Source organism: Erithacus rubecula (assembly GCF_903797595.1).
Source record: "Erithacus rubecula genome assembly, chromosome: 11".
Classification (NCBI taxonomy): domain Eukaryota; kingdom Metazoa; phylum Chordata; class Aves; order Passeriformes; family Muscicapidae; genus Erithacus; species Erithacus rubecula.
The window spans coordinates 18883450-18899873 of record NC_136663.1 but is presented as its reverse complement, the minus strand read 5'-3'; the positions used below and the strand labels follow the sequence as shown (position 1 = coordinate 18899873).

At 40.9% G+C, this 16424-nt stretch overlaps 1 protein-coding gene across 5 annotated transcripts in view; it reads right to left on the bottom strand.

Moving 5' to 3' along the window:
* ARMC8 (armadillo repeat containing 8) overlaps positions 1-16424 on the bottom strand; it is a 57966-nt gene that overhangs the window by 25601 nt on the left and 15941 nt on the right. For all 5 annotated transcript variants that reach the window (XM_079315347.1, XM_079315348.1, XM_079315349.1 and 2 more), the window contains 3 exons: positions 7130-7272; positions 6933-7030; positions 1084-1176 (listed from right to left, as the gene is read on the bottom strand). In XM_079315347.1, the coding sequence (XP_079171473.1) occupies positions 1084-1176; positions 6933-7030; positions 7130-7272 (334 nt within the window). The remainder of the gene's footprint in view (positions 1-1083; positions 1177-6932; positions 7031-7129; positions 7273-16424) is intronic.

Here is a 16424-nt window from a genome sequence, read left to right as displayed (position 1 = left end):
GGTACATTCTGTTCCTAAAAATACCAACTTTTTTTCCACTATTAGGTATTTATGTGAAATTCCATGGTCCAGTGTAGGATTTTTGTCTACATGTTTTCTTTAAACAGTTCCCTATGTATTAGCAGCTGAGTTTTATCTTTATATCCCACTAAATGAACAGTTTTCAGTCCTCAGCTTCACTCAGCAGAAAAAATACAATGAGATGAGTGTACATAAATAACAGTTGAGGCAGAAGAACACAGATACTTAAGAAAGGAATAATTCACAGTTCCAGAGGACTCATTGTAAGTGATAAGGTAGAAAGACATTTTTCAAGGTAAATACTTACAAATTCATAAACTTAGGAACTTTCTCATTTGTTAGCACAAAATCTGTGATCTTTTAGTTTCAAACTGTTACTAAAAAGGAAAGATGCTGTAAAAAGCTCATTTCCTGCCCTGAATTATTTTGATACAGTTATTGTATAACTCACTGGTACAGTAACTCCCAAAAAACAGCAACAATAAAAACCAGTGCTGTGTGGAAACTTGGAGTGGGGGAAGGGAAAGACAAAACTATGTTTGGGGTGGGGTTGCTGCTGGTTTTACATCAGTTTTCTCATATCAACAGAATTGCATTACATAGCAGGAATGAACATGTATCTGGATGAACCTGTAATTGATAGAGCTCAGCTGAGAATAGCAATTCTTTTCCTCTCAATCAACAGCACCTCTTAGAGAACAGTCTCTGTTTGAAAGAGGTGAAAACAGCTGCACAACCTCTGCAGAGATGCTCACACTATCCTGACAGTTTCAGAGGAAAACTAGAAGTGTTCTAAGATTTATAGTGCTAAAAGTAAAGACTGACACTTGCCCACACTGTTGGTTTTGTTTAGCAGTCAAAGCCTGTAAAACCCCAATATTTACATTATTTTCTAGTACTGCAGAACAGCATATACTGACCCAAATAAATCTGCAGCAAATGCAGAGCAGTACCAGTTCAGTCATTACTGGCCCAAAATTGCTGTTACAAAAGGCAGCACACACACAGCTCTTACAGGCCAGAAACACAGGTTGCACAGAGAACATGAATTGTCTTTCTTACTTTGCAGCAGTGGGAGAAGATCTGACATATGTATTCTTGTGTGTATTGAGACCTACTGAGCAGTCCCATGAGGTGGGAGATAACTGAAGAATCCTGCAAACAAGTGAGAAAAGAAGAATGTTAACACTGGATTTCAGCATAGCTTCTTTGCAGTTTGTCATTTAAAGGAGCACTCCTGATTCTGCACTAACTGCTCTCCTTTGCACAGAAACTTTTATGGATACAGAGCAAGAGCATTAAAAGCAGGTCATTAAAAGCTGAAGGCATGAGTGACAATTCTGAGCCAAATCCCCATGGAAAAGAAATAAAAGGTCAGTGCAATTGGAATAAATAGGAATAACAGGAATAAAAGTTTTGTAATTTGTCTCCAGAATATCTGGGACAAAACCAATAAAAGAGTGAGGGGGAAAACATACCAAAATCAAACACTAGCCACTGACAGGGATTAGTCCAGAAGCTGCCTTAGTGTTGTCTTACCACTGGTGTGGCTGACTTAGCTCTTGCTCCAGCTGAATCCAAGGCAGCAGGGAGGGAACACAGTGCCAGCCTGGACAGGGCACAGTCCCCTGAACTGATTCAAGGGGAGTCATCATGTCCTTTGTCTTGCAAGCACACACTATAGACACTGTCAGTGTGTGTGACACTAGTGACAGAGAATCCCAAATAAATCAGCAGAAGAAAACCCTTCCACTCCAGTGGAGGGTTCCCTAAGCCAAGCCAGGGGGTTGGAATGAGATGATCCTTAAAGCTCCTTGCAATCCAAACCTTTCCATGATTCTGTGGAAAGTTCTTTTCTGCAAATACATCCAGTTGTTTACCTCTGTGGTGAGTTATAAAACTATAATGTTCTAAAGCTTTCAGTTACTTTTCCCAGCACGTTTTAGTGGCAGGAGTTATGGTGATATTAAAAGGAACAATGGCTATTTTAGTTTGGAAAGGGGTAAACTACATTGCTTCCATGAGATAAACAGAGCAAAGGGAATCCTTCCATGAGCAAAGGGAAGGATTGAATGAGCCTTGCTTTCCTAAGCACATGTGCTATATGTTGGCCCAAAAAATCTGTCAGACTCTGTTTTTCCTGCACAATGAGGAATTACAAACCTCTGATTTAGAGAGAGGGGAATTGAAATTAAGAGCAAAATCTTCCTGCAATTCAGCTCCTGTGACAAGCACCAGCCTGACTGTTCAGTGACTGTATCTTCAAACAGACACACTGGTTATGAGAATTTTTATTTCCCAATTACCACTGTGACCCCAACAATGTCATGGTACATATGATATAAGAGTTAATGAATCCTTGCAAACAAAACACTGACAGTCCCCTGAAATTCTGCCAATACACAAAAAAGTGCATTATTAGATATTCTGGACTATACATTTAAGACACAATTCTTTATGGATATCTTTTATACACCTTCTCATTATGTTCTATCACATCTGAAGTGTTGTGAGTATGAAAAGGTTAAAAACTCTTGGAAAGATCCAAGAGTGCTTCCTTAATGTGTTTGTAAGAAAACTGTTCATTCTACTCTACAATACTACTAAAATATCCAACTTGTAAAATAATTTTGGCATGTTGATCAGAGAAGAACCTAGAAAAAACAAAGGGATGTTTGGACATAACTGACTTGCAACTAAATGTGAACAGTGATTAGGTGCCAATGTGAGGCCACATAATTCCACTTTTATTCAGTATTGATACCTAAGTAAGAAAGGATCCTCCCAGCAACCCTAGTGAGATTGAGTCTACACTCATAAGCTACAGTTAAAACAATGAGATTGACAAATCCATTAAAATGTTGTCTGCTAACAAAGTAGTTCCAGGCAACCTAGGACAAATACCTCAATATCACATATATTGTAACAAAATTATTGTCCAAACAAACAGAACTCAGAGAGAATTAACAGTTACTTTTACCTGCTTGGATCCCAGTACCTAATTTCTTCATATTCCTTTTTAACACTACAAAAAAAAATTTGTGAAGAGCTATTCTTAAAACATTCATTTTTAATTGAGGGTTGCTATTCTTTTGCCCAAGTCAGAACTGAAATGCTTCTATCCATCCAAATAACTTGAATTCAAGCTCTAAAAGCTAGAATTGGTTCTTTTACAACTGTCATTTTTAGGAAGCAGTTTGGACTGGAGAACATTCAGCCTTGTTCCTGGCTCAGCCACCACAAACAGAAAGAAAGAAGGAATAAGGCATGAGAGGCTGACCCAGATTCCTCCCTTAGGAACTGTGGATTACTGAGCTGTGGTGGAGCACGTGTACACTTGGCAGTGCAGGTTCATTGCTCATTAAACACCTGGTTATTAATCAGTGTAACACACACTGATCTTCTCAGGTGCACCTCCTCCCCTTTACCAAGCCTGGCCAATACCTGGTGACATCAGCTTTTCCATCCCAAATCTGCCCAGGAAGCAGGAATGCCTTTCACTCATCATTTCTAGAGACTAAGACTTCTCAAACTGATTCCTCATTTCTCAACAGGACAGTCTCATCCTGCTGCAGGGCCTTCACTCTCCAAACTCCTGTAAGGACAGGACTCCCCAGGGAATGCACCTCCTCCTGCAAGGCCAACACAGCAGCCACAAACAGCAAGTTCCCACTGGAATTCTATCTCGTTCCATGAGGAAGAAAAATGGAATCACAACTGAGAACATCTGTCAGGAAATAGGCAGAATGCTTTAATGGGCTGGAAACATTTTCTACCACTGAATCCATTGTTTTATTTTCAATAAGTTAACAGGGTTTGAAGTAACAGGATCTCAGTCAAACTGGATTTGCCTTAGTGCTTCCATCTACTCAGCAATCCAAAACACACCCAGAGCTGGCTGGTTCACATGGAAATAATATCGGAATTTAAAGAAGTCTGAAGATATGTCTGCACCTCAATAGATATCTCCCCCTGGACTCCATGTCATTCCTCATTTCCAAGTGCAGTATGGTCACTAAACGAGTCTCAGCACCAAAGCCTGCACCCTGCCTATGCAGGAGGCCTCCATTAACAAGGATTCCTCTGGCACAGCAGGTCTAGATATAACTTGGTGTCACCCTACAAACCTCCCCTGAGAACTCAGTGTTCATCTGGATGGACGGATGGATGGAGCTGCACATTTTCTCAGTACAAACCCTAAGTTCCTATAGGAAACTGCCCAAACGTTTCCACCTCTGAAGAACTATTTTATCCTTGGAACTGAACAAAATTAATTATACAAAACTGTCAGCAGTTTATCCTTCAGGCTTCTGTCCATAAGGAAAGGAGTAGTTCTGACAGTTCTGCTGGGAGAAATATTCTGGTTATGGTGGGTCATGTGCACATGTTACAAACAGAAGGGAATGTTTTAAGCAGCTCTCTTTAAAGCACTTGTATATCCTGGATTTTAACTGAGAAGTCTTCTGAAACCTCTAGAATAACTGCAATACCCTTGGAGATGTTAAGCTAACTCCTAACACCTTGTCTTGGAAACAGTCCTGCCCAAGGTTTGAGAGAGAGCATCCTCTCTGCAGTCAAACCACAAAAAAATTCTGGGAATGTTTCCATGTTAGACACAACTCAAGATCCAACTGCTTAGAAGTTTTTTTCCAGAAGTACTGGGCAGGAATGAAAAGCCATTTACAAATTTGGTCTCCTAGCTTTAAAAACAGGACCTGAAAAGGGTAGAATTTGAGAAACCTGCAGCTATATAGAGAGGATGAGAGTCTCCTCAGAGCTGCTGGGACCAGAAACAAAGCGGGTGCAGGGTGGCTAAACGGGAACTTTGAATTCCTTCTGTTATTCCCAGTGTTGGAATGTCTACCATGAAGTGTTCATTAGGCCCATAATTACTTCTTTAATTGCAAAGCCAATGTCTCAACTGCTGCCTTGTGAAACACAGCTTGCAGCAGTGTGGGCTGGAGCTGCACCTTCCAAGAGATAAGAAAAGTATCTTTTCAAAGGATTTGTATTCAGCACTTTTCAAAGCATGGCTTTGGGTATTCCCACAAGAGAAGGACAAAAAAAGTAGGATTTCCAGAAATAGGACCTTAAGCATAATAATAAAATACTTTGAGGTGTCTAACTGGAATGGGAAATGGGAAAATGAGTTTTATAGGTGAACTAAGGGGCAAGGACCCCTCACCAGATGATCATTTCTGGTAGTTATGGTTAATTCCAGGACATCCCGTTTTCCTGAAGCAGTGGAGGAGCAGTTGATGTCATCATTATGCAGCCAAGAAATCAAAACATGAAACACCAAATTCAGTCTCTTGGGCATATTGTTCCCATGTTAGTGGTTACTTCTATGCTTATGGTGGTTCTTTCCCATTCTTACCCACACCTTTCCCAGTATCCATTCTCTACCCCTTCCTCTCCCTTCAAGACATGAATTATCTTCTCCAAATAGGAAGCAATTAAAACTCCCTATTGAGCATTGATCCTCAGGAAGAGATATGGATTGTTAATGGAGATAGTCATCTTAAACCCCTCTCTGGATGCTGAGAGCAGGAAGCAGATGCTTCTGCAGTTATCAGCTCTTACAGGCTGATTTGGGTGAATCTGGGAACATGAAGAGAAGCCAAAGTAAAACACAAAGAGGAAGCCCCTGGATCACTCTGAAGAGGTGCCTTCAGTGTTCACACATACAATAGGCATTGAGGTTTTCCATGCTGAACAATCACCAAACACGTGGAAAAAAAGGCAGTGAACAGTGGAGGACAAAGCTGGCTGATTGTCTACACACACTAAATGCAAGCTGACTTTCTGAGGTGGACTAACTGGCAGATGAAATTCAGAATAGGTGCATGGTAGGACTGATTCCATAGAAAACAAGTTTGCATACCTGTGTCTGGAATGAAAATGTAAAAATTGATTGGAAAAAGGAATAGAGAACAAAACAGACATTGCAGCAGTGCATAACAACAAAAACCATGAAGAAAATCTGTTGACTATTAACAGCTGAACTGTAGAGAAAGTATGACATGAGAGGCCAGCTGTGCCTTGCTCTGAAGCATCAAATCTTCCCCAGCAGGCAAAAGCTCCCCATGAGTGGGACCAGAGTGGTTTTCATTGTGGGCACCAGTCACCCTCAGAAGCTGGTGCTGCTCTGTGACCTCCCCCAGATTGAGGCAATGATCCAATTTTCTAAGCAGGAAGAGATTGCTGGTCCCCTACAGCTTTCATTCCATGACACACCTTATTCCTCACACTGGGACATGGGACGCAGCTAAACTCTCCCTGCCCTCCTTCCCAATAAGGGGCAGTGCCTGGGTTTGGGTAAACCCCTGAGACAGCTGTACCTTCAGAGAGGGCTCTGCCCAGTCACCTAACCAGGGCCAGCACCAGCAGCCCTGCTGGCACATGCCTCAGGAGAAACTCAGCATTACAGCAACTGCAGAGGCACCTTTTCTATCCTCCTGTCACTTAAATGCAAATCACACATATACCAGTTAGAAGCAGAGATATTTTAGAGGTGAAGCTCTTCCACTGAAAAGTACAAAAACTGAGCAAGCCCTCTCCCATCTGGGAAGGAAAGCCAGTGTTGGAAAAAACTTTAACTTTCCGGAAGTAACTGTTGCCAGTATTACAGATAACAGTACCTCTAAATAGCATTTAGAGACAGTTTTCCTTCTTAAGATTGCACACAAGTCTGAACATGCAGGAATTTTCTTTATTAGTGGGCTACCCTGGTGACCAGCTCATATCAAACCAGCCATAAATGCTAAGGGTGCCCAATACCTCAAAGGTAGGTGAGAAGTGCTAATGCTGGTGCTCAAACAAGGCCTTGTTACTACTCCACACAACAAGATTTTTCATTCCCACCTGCTCTATAGCCTTTAAAAAGACTTAATAATCTGCTTACAACTTACTGTGTACAGCAGATCCTCTGGAGTTACAGGGCTGATGAAAATGGTACGGAGACATCGCAGGCAAGCTTCAATAAACTTCAAATCTGGCGATAGCAATCCTATAAATACGGGCAAACCAACCATTCAGTCTCGTTATCTTTGTTTATTTTGGTACTTTAGGAACATTTACTAACACAGATCTATTAAGGGAGAAGTACCTTGCAATAAGGCTGGGATAATATGGCAGTCTAGGAGGGATTTGACATTGTTCTCTGTCCCCATGGCAAGGCTGCCCAGGACCACTGCACATTCTGTTCTCAGTTCCGTGCTTGAGCTCTCTTGCTGGAGTAAATACAGCAACCTGCAAACACAAGTATTTTTAGAGGAAAATTCATATGGAAGAGAAAAACTAAGTCTAAAAGAAAATAATCTGAATCCTACTATGTAAAGAGAATGAAAACCCTACTAGAAAGGTGAAGACTGAGCAAAAAAGTAGAGTAACAACCTTCTCACACTGTGTGCTCCTACACAACTTTTACTTGGTGTAGAAAAATATCCCACTGCTTTTTCTTAAAAAGGTACTGTCACAATACTGACATCCGAGATGGGGCTTTCAGGATAACAGGGAGATCCCAAATTCAGCCAACAGGCTGATGGGAAAGGGAACCTTAACATCTGATTACCACCGTGGGGATGGTTATCTTTGGCAGTGATTTTTTCTGGGTCACAACTGTGAAGTAACTCCATCACCAAGCACAAGCATGGGGAGGACCAAGAGTAATCTGAGTTTGGAACACTGAGGAATGATCACATACACAAAGACAGCCCAGGGAAGTTTAATGTGCAGAAGGGCAACTGTACTGGGGCTAAACAGGATCACTTCAAGCCTAAAGCACATCTTGCCAATGGTGTAGTTTGTAGATTCTTAATACAGTCTCAAGAAGCACTGACCCATGTTCCCAAGTGTCACATCCACATGGCTTCTAAGAAAGGTGGGGATTCCACCACCAATGCCCTGGGCAGCTGTGCCTGGGCTGGGAAAGCCTTTCCAGGAGGAATTTCCCAATATCCAACTTGAACCTTGCTGGCACAGCTTGAGGCCATTTCTCCTGTCCCTGTTCCCTGAAGCAGATCCTGACCTCCCCTGAGCAGGCCTGTCCTGTCAGGGAGTTGTGCAGAGCCAGAAGGTTCCCCCTGAGCCTCCTTTTCTCCAGGCTGAGCCCCTTTCCCAGCTCCCTCAGCCTCTCTTGATGCTCCAGCCCCTTCCCCAGCTCCATTCCTTTCCCTGGACACGCTCCAGCCCCTCAATATCATGTCCTAAAATGACTTTTTTCTCAAAAGGATTTTTTTAAAAATTCAAAAGCACATGAAATTCTGAAGGCTTTTCTCTTCTAAAGAAAGTAATTGCTATTTTCTTTCCCATTAACACTTCACACGTGGAACAAATATTACAGCTCTGCTTCTCCTAAAGAGCAAAAATTAAACATGCTGACTACAATCTAAAGTCTAACATGCTTAAAATAGAAAGTCTCACCTAAACTTTATAATTAGTGAAGATCAAAATTTAAGTTCCCATTTTACATACAATAAGTTTCTGAAATACTAATAATATCCTTTTCTACATCTTTAAAATAAGTCTGAGGTTCAGATCAGGTGTTCCAAGTGCTAGATATACATACTGTAATATTTTCTATTTCTGTCTTTAAAAGACAGAACTGACACCAAGTAACATTGAAAATTAAGTAGTTCCATGACAAACTATAAAATTACAAAAGTTTACAAGTGAGGATAATCCATATAGTCACTAAAGATAAAACAGTTAATTAATAAAGTACTGTTAAACATTAATGACAAAGATTCATATCCTTCTATTATCCATGGGAATCTCCTGGACTGGTTTGTTGTTCCCAGGCTCTAGCCTAGACAAATTCAGCAAAGATGTAATGCATTCCTCCTTTATATTAATATCATGAGGATAAAAAGGTAGAAAAATGGCATTTATATGCAGGGGACAGAAGGGAAGATTATAATCTGGATTTTGGAAACTTAAAAATATGATTAAGGTAGTTGTTCATAGTTCACATAGTTGACAGAACACTGTGTCCCTCCATAACCTGGATCCCTGACCTGCAGCCTTATCCTTAATCAGCCAGCCTTTGGATTCCAAACCAGCAGAAATACTAGCACAAGGCTCTGCTAGAGCCACCACAACACACTTTGGTGTGCTTCAGGGGAAAACAAAAGCACAGATAGACAGAAAGGGCATTGTAAACAACAAAAAGGTGCAAATGCTGTTGTTGACACTCTTCAGTCTGTGGTCCTGCAGTAAAGCTCATTACAACAAACAGGAAATGAAAAAGCTGATGGAAAGATCTCACAACATTTTCACAAGCATTTTCCAAGGTTTTAAAATGCAGTATTTGGATTTTTTTCAAACTTCTATAAGGCTTCTTCAGATATTTTCCACTTATGTTTGTATAAAATACAACTTCTGCCATTTGCTCCTGCCCTTCTAAGGGCAATTAAGTGATTAAGGCTTTTTTTTTCCCCCCTCAGATGTCAGGAATGATATCCAGGAAATCATATCCAAATGAGGAAGGATAGCAAATGCATCCAGAGAGACACTTCAATGGACTCCATGCCAAGAAACAGAAATAAGGTCAGCTGGAGGAATAATGCACACCTGGGAAAACCATGGATTATTTTAAAGTAGAAAATCTGCTGAACAAAAGGAAACCACAGTGGTCTAGCAAGGAAGAGACTCAGCTCAGATTTCCCTTTGCTTTGATGACTGAGACAGGTGTGATGCACCAGAGCTCCACACCATAACAGATGTGCATGATTTAGACCTCCCCAACCCAGTCTGAGCACCACCCTCACAGCTAAAATAAACAGAAATGCCCTTTTTCACACTCCATCCCATTTACAAGTTGTCACAAAAATCTCTCAAGCTCCTAAAACACCTGGCAAGGAGATGAAACTCAGCACTTCCTCAAACCCCACAGGCAGGCACGTGGAGAAAGAGCCTAGGATAGAAGTTTGAGTGCTGTGAAGTTTAAGACATCTTTCACTGAAATATGTTATTAAGAGCTTTAATTGAGTCATGATTATCTGGACACTTATTACCAGTCCCCTTGCAAAGGGGATGAATACACTCTTTGTGGAATTAGCACAATTCTTTTTATTCTACCTTTGAAGATGCTTCTATTCCAGTCCATTGCAAGAAGGCCCAAAAGCTCCACCCTGGGAAAGCCCTGTGATGAATATGAAACCCCTGCATATGAAGGCTGAGGTGAATTACCCCTGCTGGCTGACAGAACATGGAACAAAAAGTCAGAGGTGACCTCTGAACTTGCTGGAAGTCCCAGTGAGAATCAATCCCAAACTGGGAAAGGAATTAATGTACTAAGAATAGCCCAAACAAGACAGGACTACAAATTTCTATGCAAGCTGTTCTTTTTAGTACTAAAAAGCACTACTTTTCAGACATAACAGGAAGCAATCACTTTCCACAGAACTTCCCAAAGACACAACTAAGTATAATTTTAAAAGCATTCAGAATAATTTCTGTACAACAATATATTATGTCACAAATTAAATAGCTATAGATTCTTACACATGAGGACTCAAAAATGAGTGATTTTTATGACTATTAGTCACAGAAATTTATCCTGGAGTGAGATGCCAGTTTCCCTTCTGGAAGCAATGGTAATTCCAAATCTCTAGAGGCTGGATCCAAGGGACCTGGGCTAACTATACTCCCTTAAAAAGCACTACAAAGCAAAGATAACTTGTCCTGAAATATTTCACGTGGTGCAAATAGTTTTTTCAAAGAGCCAAGCTGAGCAGTATGCAGTGTATAAGTAGTTAAGTTGGCTGCACAGAAAGCTTTCCCTTTAGGAATAAACCAAGGAGTATCAGCTTGCAGCTCTAGTAATTTATCCTAATGCTTGGGCATCCTCACTAACATTAATATTCCAAGAGCTGTTCTATATACACCACATAACCTGCATTCAGTCATCTTGTTCATGTAACTAAATCCAACTTTGGAGAGTTTCAATATCTACTGAGCTGTAAGAGGACTGGATTTGAAGCTTCACATTTTTCATGACTACAATCAAGTTTTCCCTCACCTTCCTCTTTAATGATGTGTCTTTTGAAAACAGCCCTGGCTTCTCCCCATGGAGACCCATTTACAGGAGGAATATTTTCCCCAGCACTCCATGGATTCCTGTCCTGGTTCCTACCTGGTGCTCCCAGCTCCCTCGAGGTTCTCATACCCCCTTCTAGAGTGATGCAAAGCTACTGAGGAGGCTGCAGTCTCTCCTCCTGGTTACTAGATCAAAACACTCCATCCCAGTGCATCACATTCAGATCTCCAGTCTGGACTGAATTTATTCCAATATTTCCCCCTAAGACCATTCCATGATCCACTCAGAAAACACAAATACATCCTTTCTTTGCAGCCATCTGTACAAGAATAGGTGGGATCAACACACAGCCCCTGAAACCAGAAACAAATTTACACCAAGAACAGAGCTTTTTAACTTACACAGTGAATTACACTGGTTCAGTTTAAGACTATTTTTGAGATGACAAAAGTTTTTTGATTCACAAAAAGTGTGTTAATAGGTATTACACAAAGCAACATCTTCACCTACCCTTGCTTTAGCCATCTTACCACTTTGCTCAACACTCATGTCTTTTTCCTGTATTCACCATTTGACTGTTCATTCCATTTACTTTGATAAAACACATTCACACTTTATTCTAAGTCTTCCAGAAGTTCCTGTCTGAATTAGAATATCAATCAGCTTATGACCACCATCTGAACAACTACTGTTCATTTACACAAACCAATTCCAAAATGTTTTTATATGAGGATATCAAGTGACCTTATACCAAAAATCAAGCTGGTTTTATTTCCCATTCACCTGCAGTTTGAAATTCTCCATTGTATACAAAAAGATTACACTACAGTCTCACTGAGTTTGATATCACCAGGCAATATCCTGCATCAGCACACAAAAGAGGACATCAAGAATACATTTTTGAGTAATTCTGTACAGATTTGATTCTTCCAGCTCCTTAAGAACAAGTAACACGAGGTATCATAAAGCTACCTTCTACATGGTATTTTTAAATTTGAAACTTAAAAATCTAATAAAAATGCACAATAGAAAAGGTGGCATTAGAAGTACATCTTGTATTAACAGCTTTCTTTTTGCTATCAGAACAGGAACTTCATAGATATGAGGTTATATAGCTTCAAACAACAGCTATACAATTCTGCTGACTGCAACTGCTTGCCTTGACTCACCTGTACTCCTCAGCTGGGTTAGAAGAATACCTTGTTCCAGTTATATACATCATCCTTGTGGAGAGATTCCTCATTAAGAGAAGTCTAATTATGCAACCAGGTCCTGACTTGATGTCAAGAAAAGCAAAAAACAAACAACCACAGGAGAGCCTCTGCTGCCCATTTCTTTTACCACCCTAGAGCAAAGCAAACCTTGGAAAACACCAGCATGGCAGGTGAAGCAGACAGCAAACCACAGCACCTGCACACAGATCCCTACCCTGAGGTCTGCACAACAGAAAATCCCAATGCAAACTGCACAAAGAACAGAACAATGCATCAGGAAACAATTGCATCCTGACCTCTTAAGGACATCCAAGAAGTCTGGACTAAACACTCCCTAATGTGCATGACAGACCTCACAGTACTGTGTCCAAGTGCAGGGAGTTCCTGGAAGCAAGCAGGGAACACACCAGGGATGCTGCAGGTCCCAGAAGATGTGCAGAGCTGATAACAGCACAGTTACTAACACCCCCAGCAGGGGCCAGGCTCAGCCCCTGCAGGCACCAGGGCAATCAGGTGGGCACAGAGGAGCACTGGAGGCATGAGGAGCTCTGACAGATCCTCAGGCCTTGCTCGAGGCAGGATCAAACATGGAAACATGTGAAAGGGCTGTTCTGGTTGATTTCCCAGCTCTCACTGATGGAGATTCCTGGCACTGTCACCCCAGCAGCCCTTCAGCATTTCAAGGCACATTTCTCCAGTGCTGTAGGGCAAGTCCTGCTCTCCCCCTTCTCTGCTCATCTGTCTTGTTAACTCCACAGAACAAGACCAGCTTTTTGGGAGAGTTAGTTTTGTGTGATTACTGAGCTGAGGCAGGTCTTGGTGCAGTGAAACACAACACAAGAACTGGAGGTGGAACATGGTCAGAAGGACTGAGGGTGGCTCTGTGAGAAGACTCTGTGACACCAACCTGGCTTTTCACCTGCACCTTTACCTGCACTGCCAGGGGCAGAGCCACCTCAAGCATTTCCCTTCTCATCTTTTTCACCAGGTTACACAGTTATCAAAGCAGCAATCTTTTACTCTTTTGGCAAATTCTAAAAGAACACTGCCTGAAGGAATATGATGATGTTTAACAATAAATTGAAACATAAAATTTCATGTTGGTGTGTTTACAGCCCTAGAAACAATTTAAAATCCCAAAAAATTCTTACTAGTTTTCCCTTCCACAGGCAACCTAACAGTCTGCCATGCAGAACTCAAAATTCAGGTGATGGAATGGAAAAGACTCCTACAGCTGTTCCATGTGGCCTTCAAAATGTACTCCAAAGAAATTTTGAAAATTAAAAAACCTCAACAGTTAAACAGAATCACTAATAAATGACAGGGAAAGGTTAAAATTAACTACACAAAATTCTATGAAGTGCACCTATCTAGAGAAAGCTTTGGGAAGAAGTGCAGTATCACCTTAAAATGCCAAACAATTGGCTTTATATGATAGGGGAGCAATCAGCTGGAAGTTAGAAAATCATTTTCAGTAAGTGACAAGGATGATTTAGCAGTTTTGTTAAAGGCTCTGGGTGGTTGGGATTAAGACTTGATTTTAAAACTGTATTAATTTTGGAGCAAAGGAGTAACTGAAGCTCTTAATGAAGTGGATGAAACTTTAAATATTGATCTCTCAGCAATAACTAGATCAGCAATAACTTAATTCAGGTAAAGTATTTTTGTCAATGTCACACAGATCAGAGCTTCAACAGTAACTACAACAAACAGGAAGACAGAGCTGTGCTCTGCTCACTGGAATTTAGCATTGCCTTCCCCATGCTCCCCCACGTGAAAGAAGGAAATTATCCCAGGACTGAAAGGCCCTGCTGGTGCCTGGATGGCAAACCAGCAATGCTGCATCTCTCTGGGTACCAAGAGCTGCTGCACAGACTTGCAAAGTTGATTTATCAACAACTGCCTCGTGCTCATTTCACTGAAGGGTTTTCTTTTCCAATACCACCTCTGTGAGCCATTTACAGCTCAGAGGATTGAAAGCCAGCAGCACTACAGACTGCTACTAGATGAACAGCACTTAGTTCAGAAGTCCTGTAAGATGACTTAGAAAAGAACAATTTACATTTGAACTGATAATTCAATAGTTTCCCAGAGACTTAGGCTGTAAGAACTGACAGGAAGCATTAAATATTAAACTTAGACTCCAAAGAAGTGTCTGATGTGGTGATAGACACAAAAGCTGCAGGATTTGTTTTTATAAAACTGCTGAGTAAAGGGGCACACCAACAATTATTGTGGATTTCTTGGTCTCTGTTAGGACTAATATGGGGTAGAAGGAAAAAAAAAGCTGAAGGACAGTACAAGTAAGAAACTATTTAGCTTTAAGTTGGTCTGCCACTGAAAGAACTTGGCCTTAAAATAACTTTTCCCCTCTAAACTTTAAAAATTCTATTTTCTGGGACAGCTACTAAAAATCAAGAATTTCAAAAACTAACATTTCTGCAGTCCTGGCAGGGCCCAAGGCCAGCATTCCATGAGAATGGAAATTCTATAATTCTAGGAAGATATATAGAAAATTACTTCTTAGGAAACAAAATCCACACATAAGCTGGCTATTTCCATTCTGAATATCCAGGGCCACGTCTGTGCACACATTTGTACAATTTTAACACCTCCTAGTTTTAAATTCCAGACATGGCAATTCTGCAATCTTTCTTTAATCAACTTTGCTTTTCCTAGCACTCTCTTCAGTACAAGCAGTCCAGACGTGACCCATAGGTCAGACTGAATTTTAGAGGACCTCAAAAAAATTAATTTAAGGTATTGATACATTCCCCTTTCCAAAGATGACACTACTGAACAGCCAGCTCACAGACTAAGGAGGCCACTGGCCCAGAAATGACAGGGATCCACCATTCTTCCACAGCACTTGCTTCCTTTGTAGGGAGAGTTTCAAAGTACTTTGTATTTCTTTGCAATATTTTAAAATAATAAGGTTATTGCATATATTCCAGTAGTATTTGACCTAATTTCAAACAAAAGATACTTCCTAAACTTGTTTCTAAACTCCATATGCATCTAACATTTGAACATACTGCTTTGTTTTCCACTGAGTGACAGGTCTGAAGGGGTTCCTTGGGTCTAAGGAGCATTTTCTGAAAGCCTGATGGAGGAATATTTGGGGAAGGAGAGAGAAGCAAGAAATGAGTAAACAACAAGCTGAATCACAGGACAAAGCAGCAGCAGAATTCTAACAATTCCCATTAGAGAAGAGAATCAACTTCCCGTGGGAGCCTGCAACTGAACTCTGTGAAAAGAAAATTGTTCTTAGAGACTTAAAGCAAAGAATGCCAGGTTGGTTATTCCTTTCCTCACTGAGGGAGGGGCTTGGCTTTGCAGACTGGAATTCCAGGTCCCTGGGATCCACCAGCTTCACTAATTAGAAGGCACATTGAAAGATCCAATGGATTCCCTCCTCCATGGCAGAGAACAACCCAAGGAATTCTCCAATCCAAACAGTCTATCATCTTATGAAGTCTGTCTACAACACCTTGAGGAAAATGTAGAGCCTTCAGAAAGGCACTTGAGGTAGATGATATCAGGTTATAGCCAGGGAGGATCATCTTTTGTCACAATAACTCAATTTATTTCAGCTAGTCCTCCAGTTTGAAGAGTCTTTTCTGAAGTTCTCTGAAGAGTGTTCTGGTCATGGGAGAATAACTTGTCCTGAAGAGAGGACAAGTGTGATAGTTCACCTTATAACATTTGCCAGTCATGTCTCTGCAGTTGTAGATTAACTGTATCATTTACCTGGGCAGCCAGAAGGCATTAACAACAATGAAGAAAAAATAATTTTAAAATTTTCCTTACTGGGCACAGAACAAGCAGGAGCAAAAAGCAGGATAACTGAGGGAACAGAAATCCTACAAAACGTAAGAACAGGCAGACTCTAGATGTGGGAGGTGAAGATCTTCTGTAGCTTTTTAAATGGGAACCACAAGAATCAGCAGGACTTGCAAAAAACCCCTCAAGGCCTATTGCTGGTAGAAATTCCTCAAATTTCTCATCATCTTCAACAAATGCCTATTTCCTCTTTTTATTTCCTGTGAAATCTTCTCTTCACCTGTTTGTATGTGGTTGAAAGGGAAGACAATCCAGCTGGTTTTGTACAGGGGGTGCCCCACTGCTAATCCCTAGAGAATTTCAAG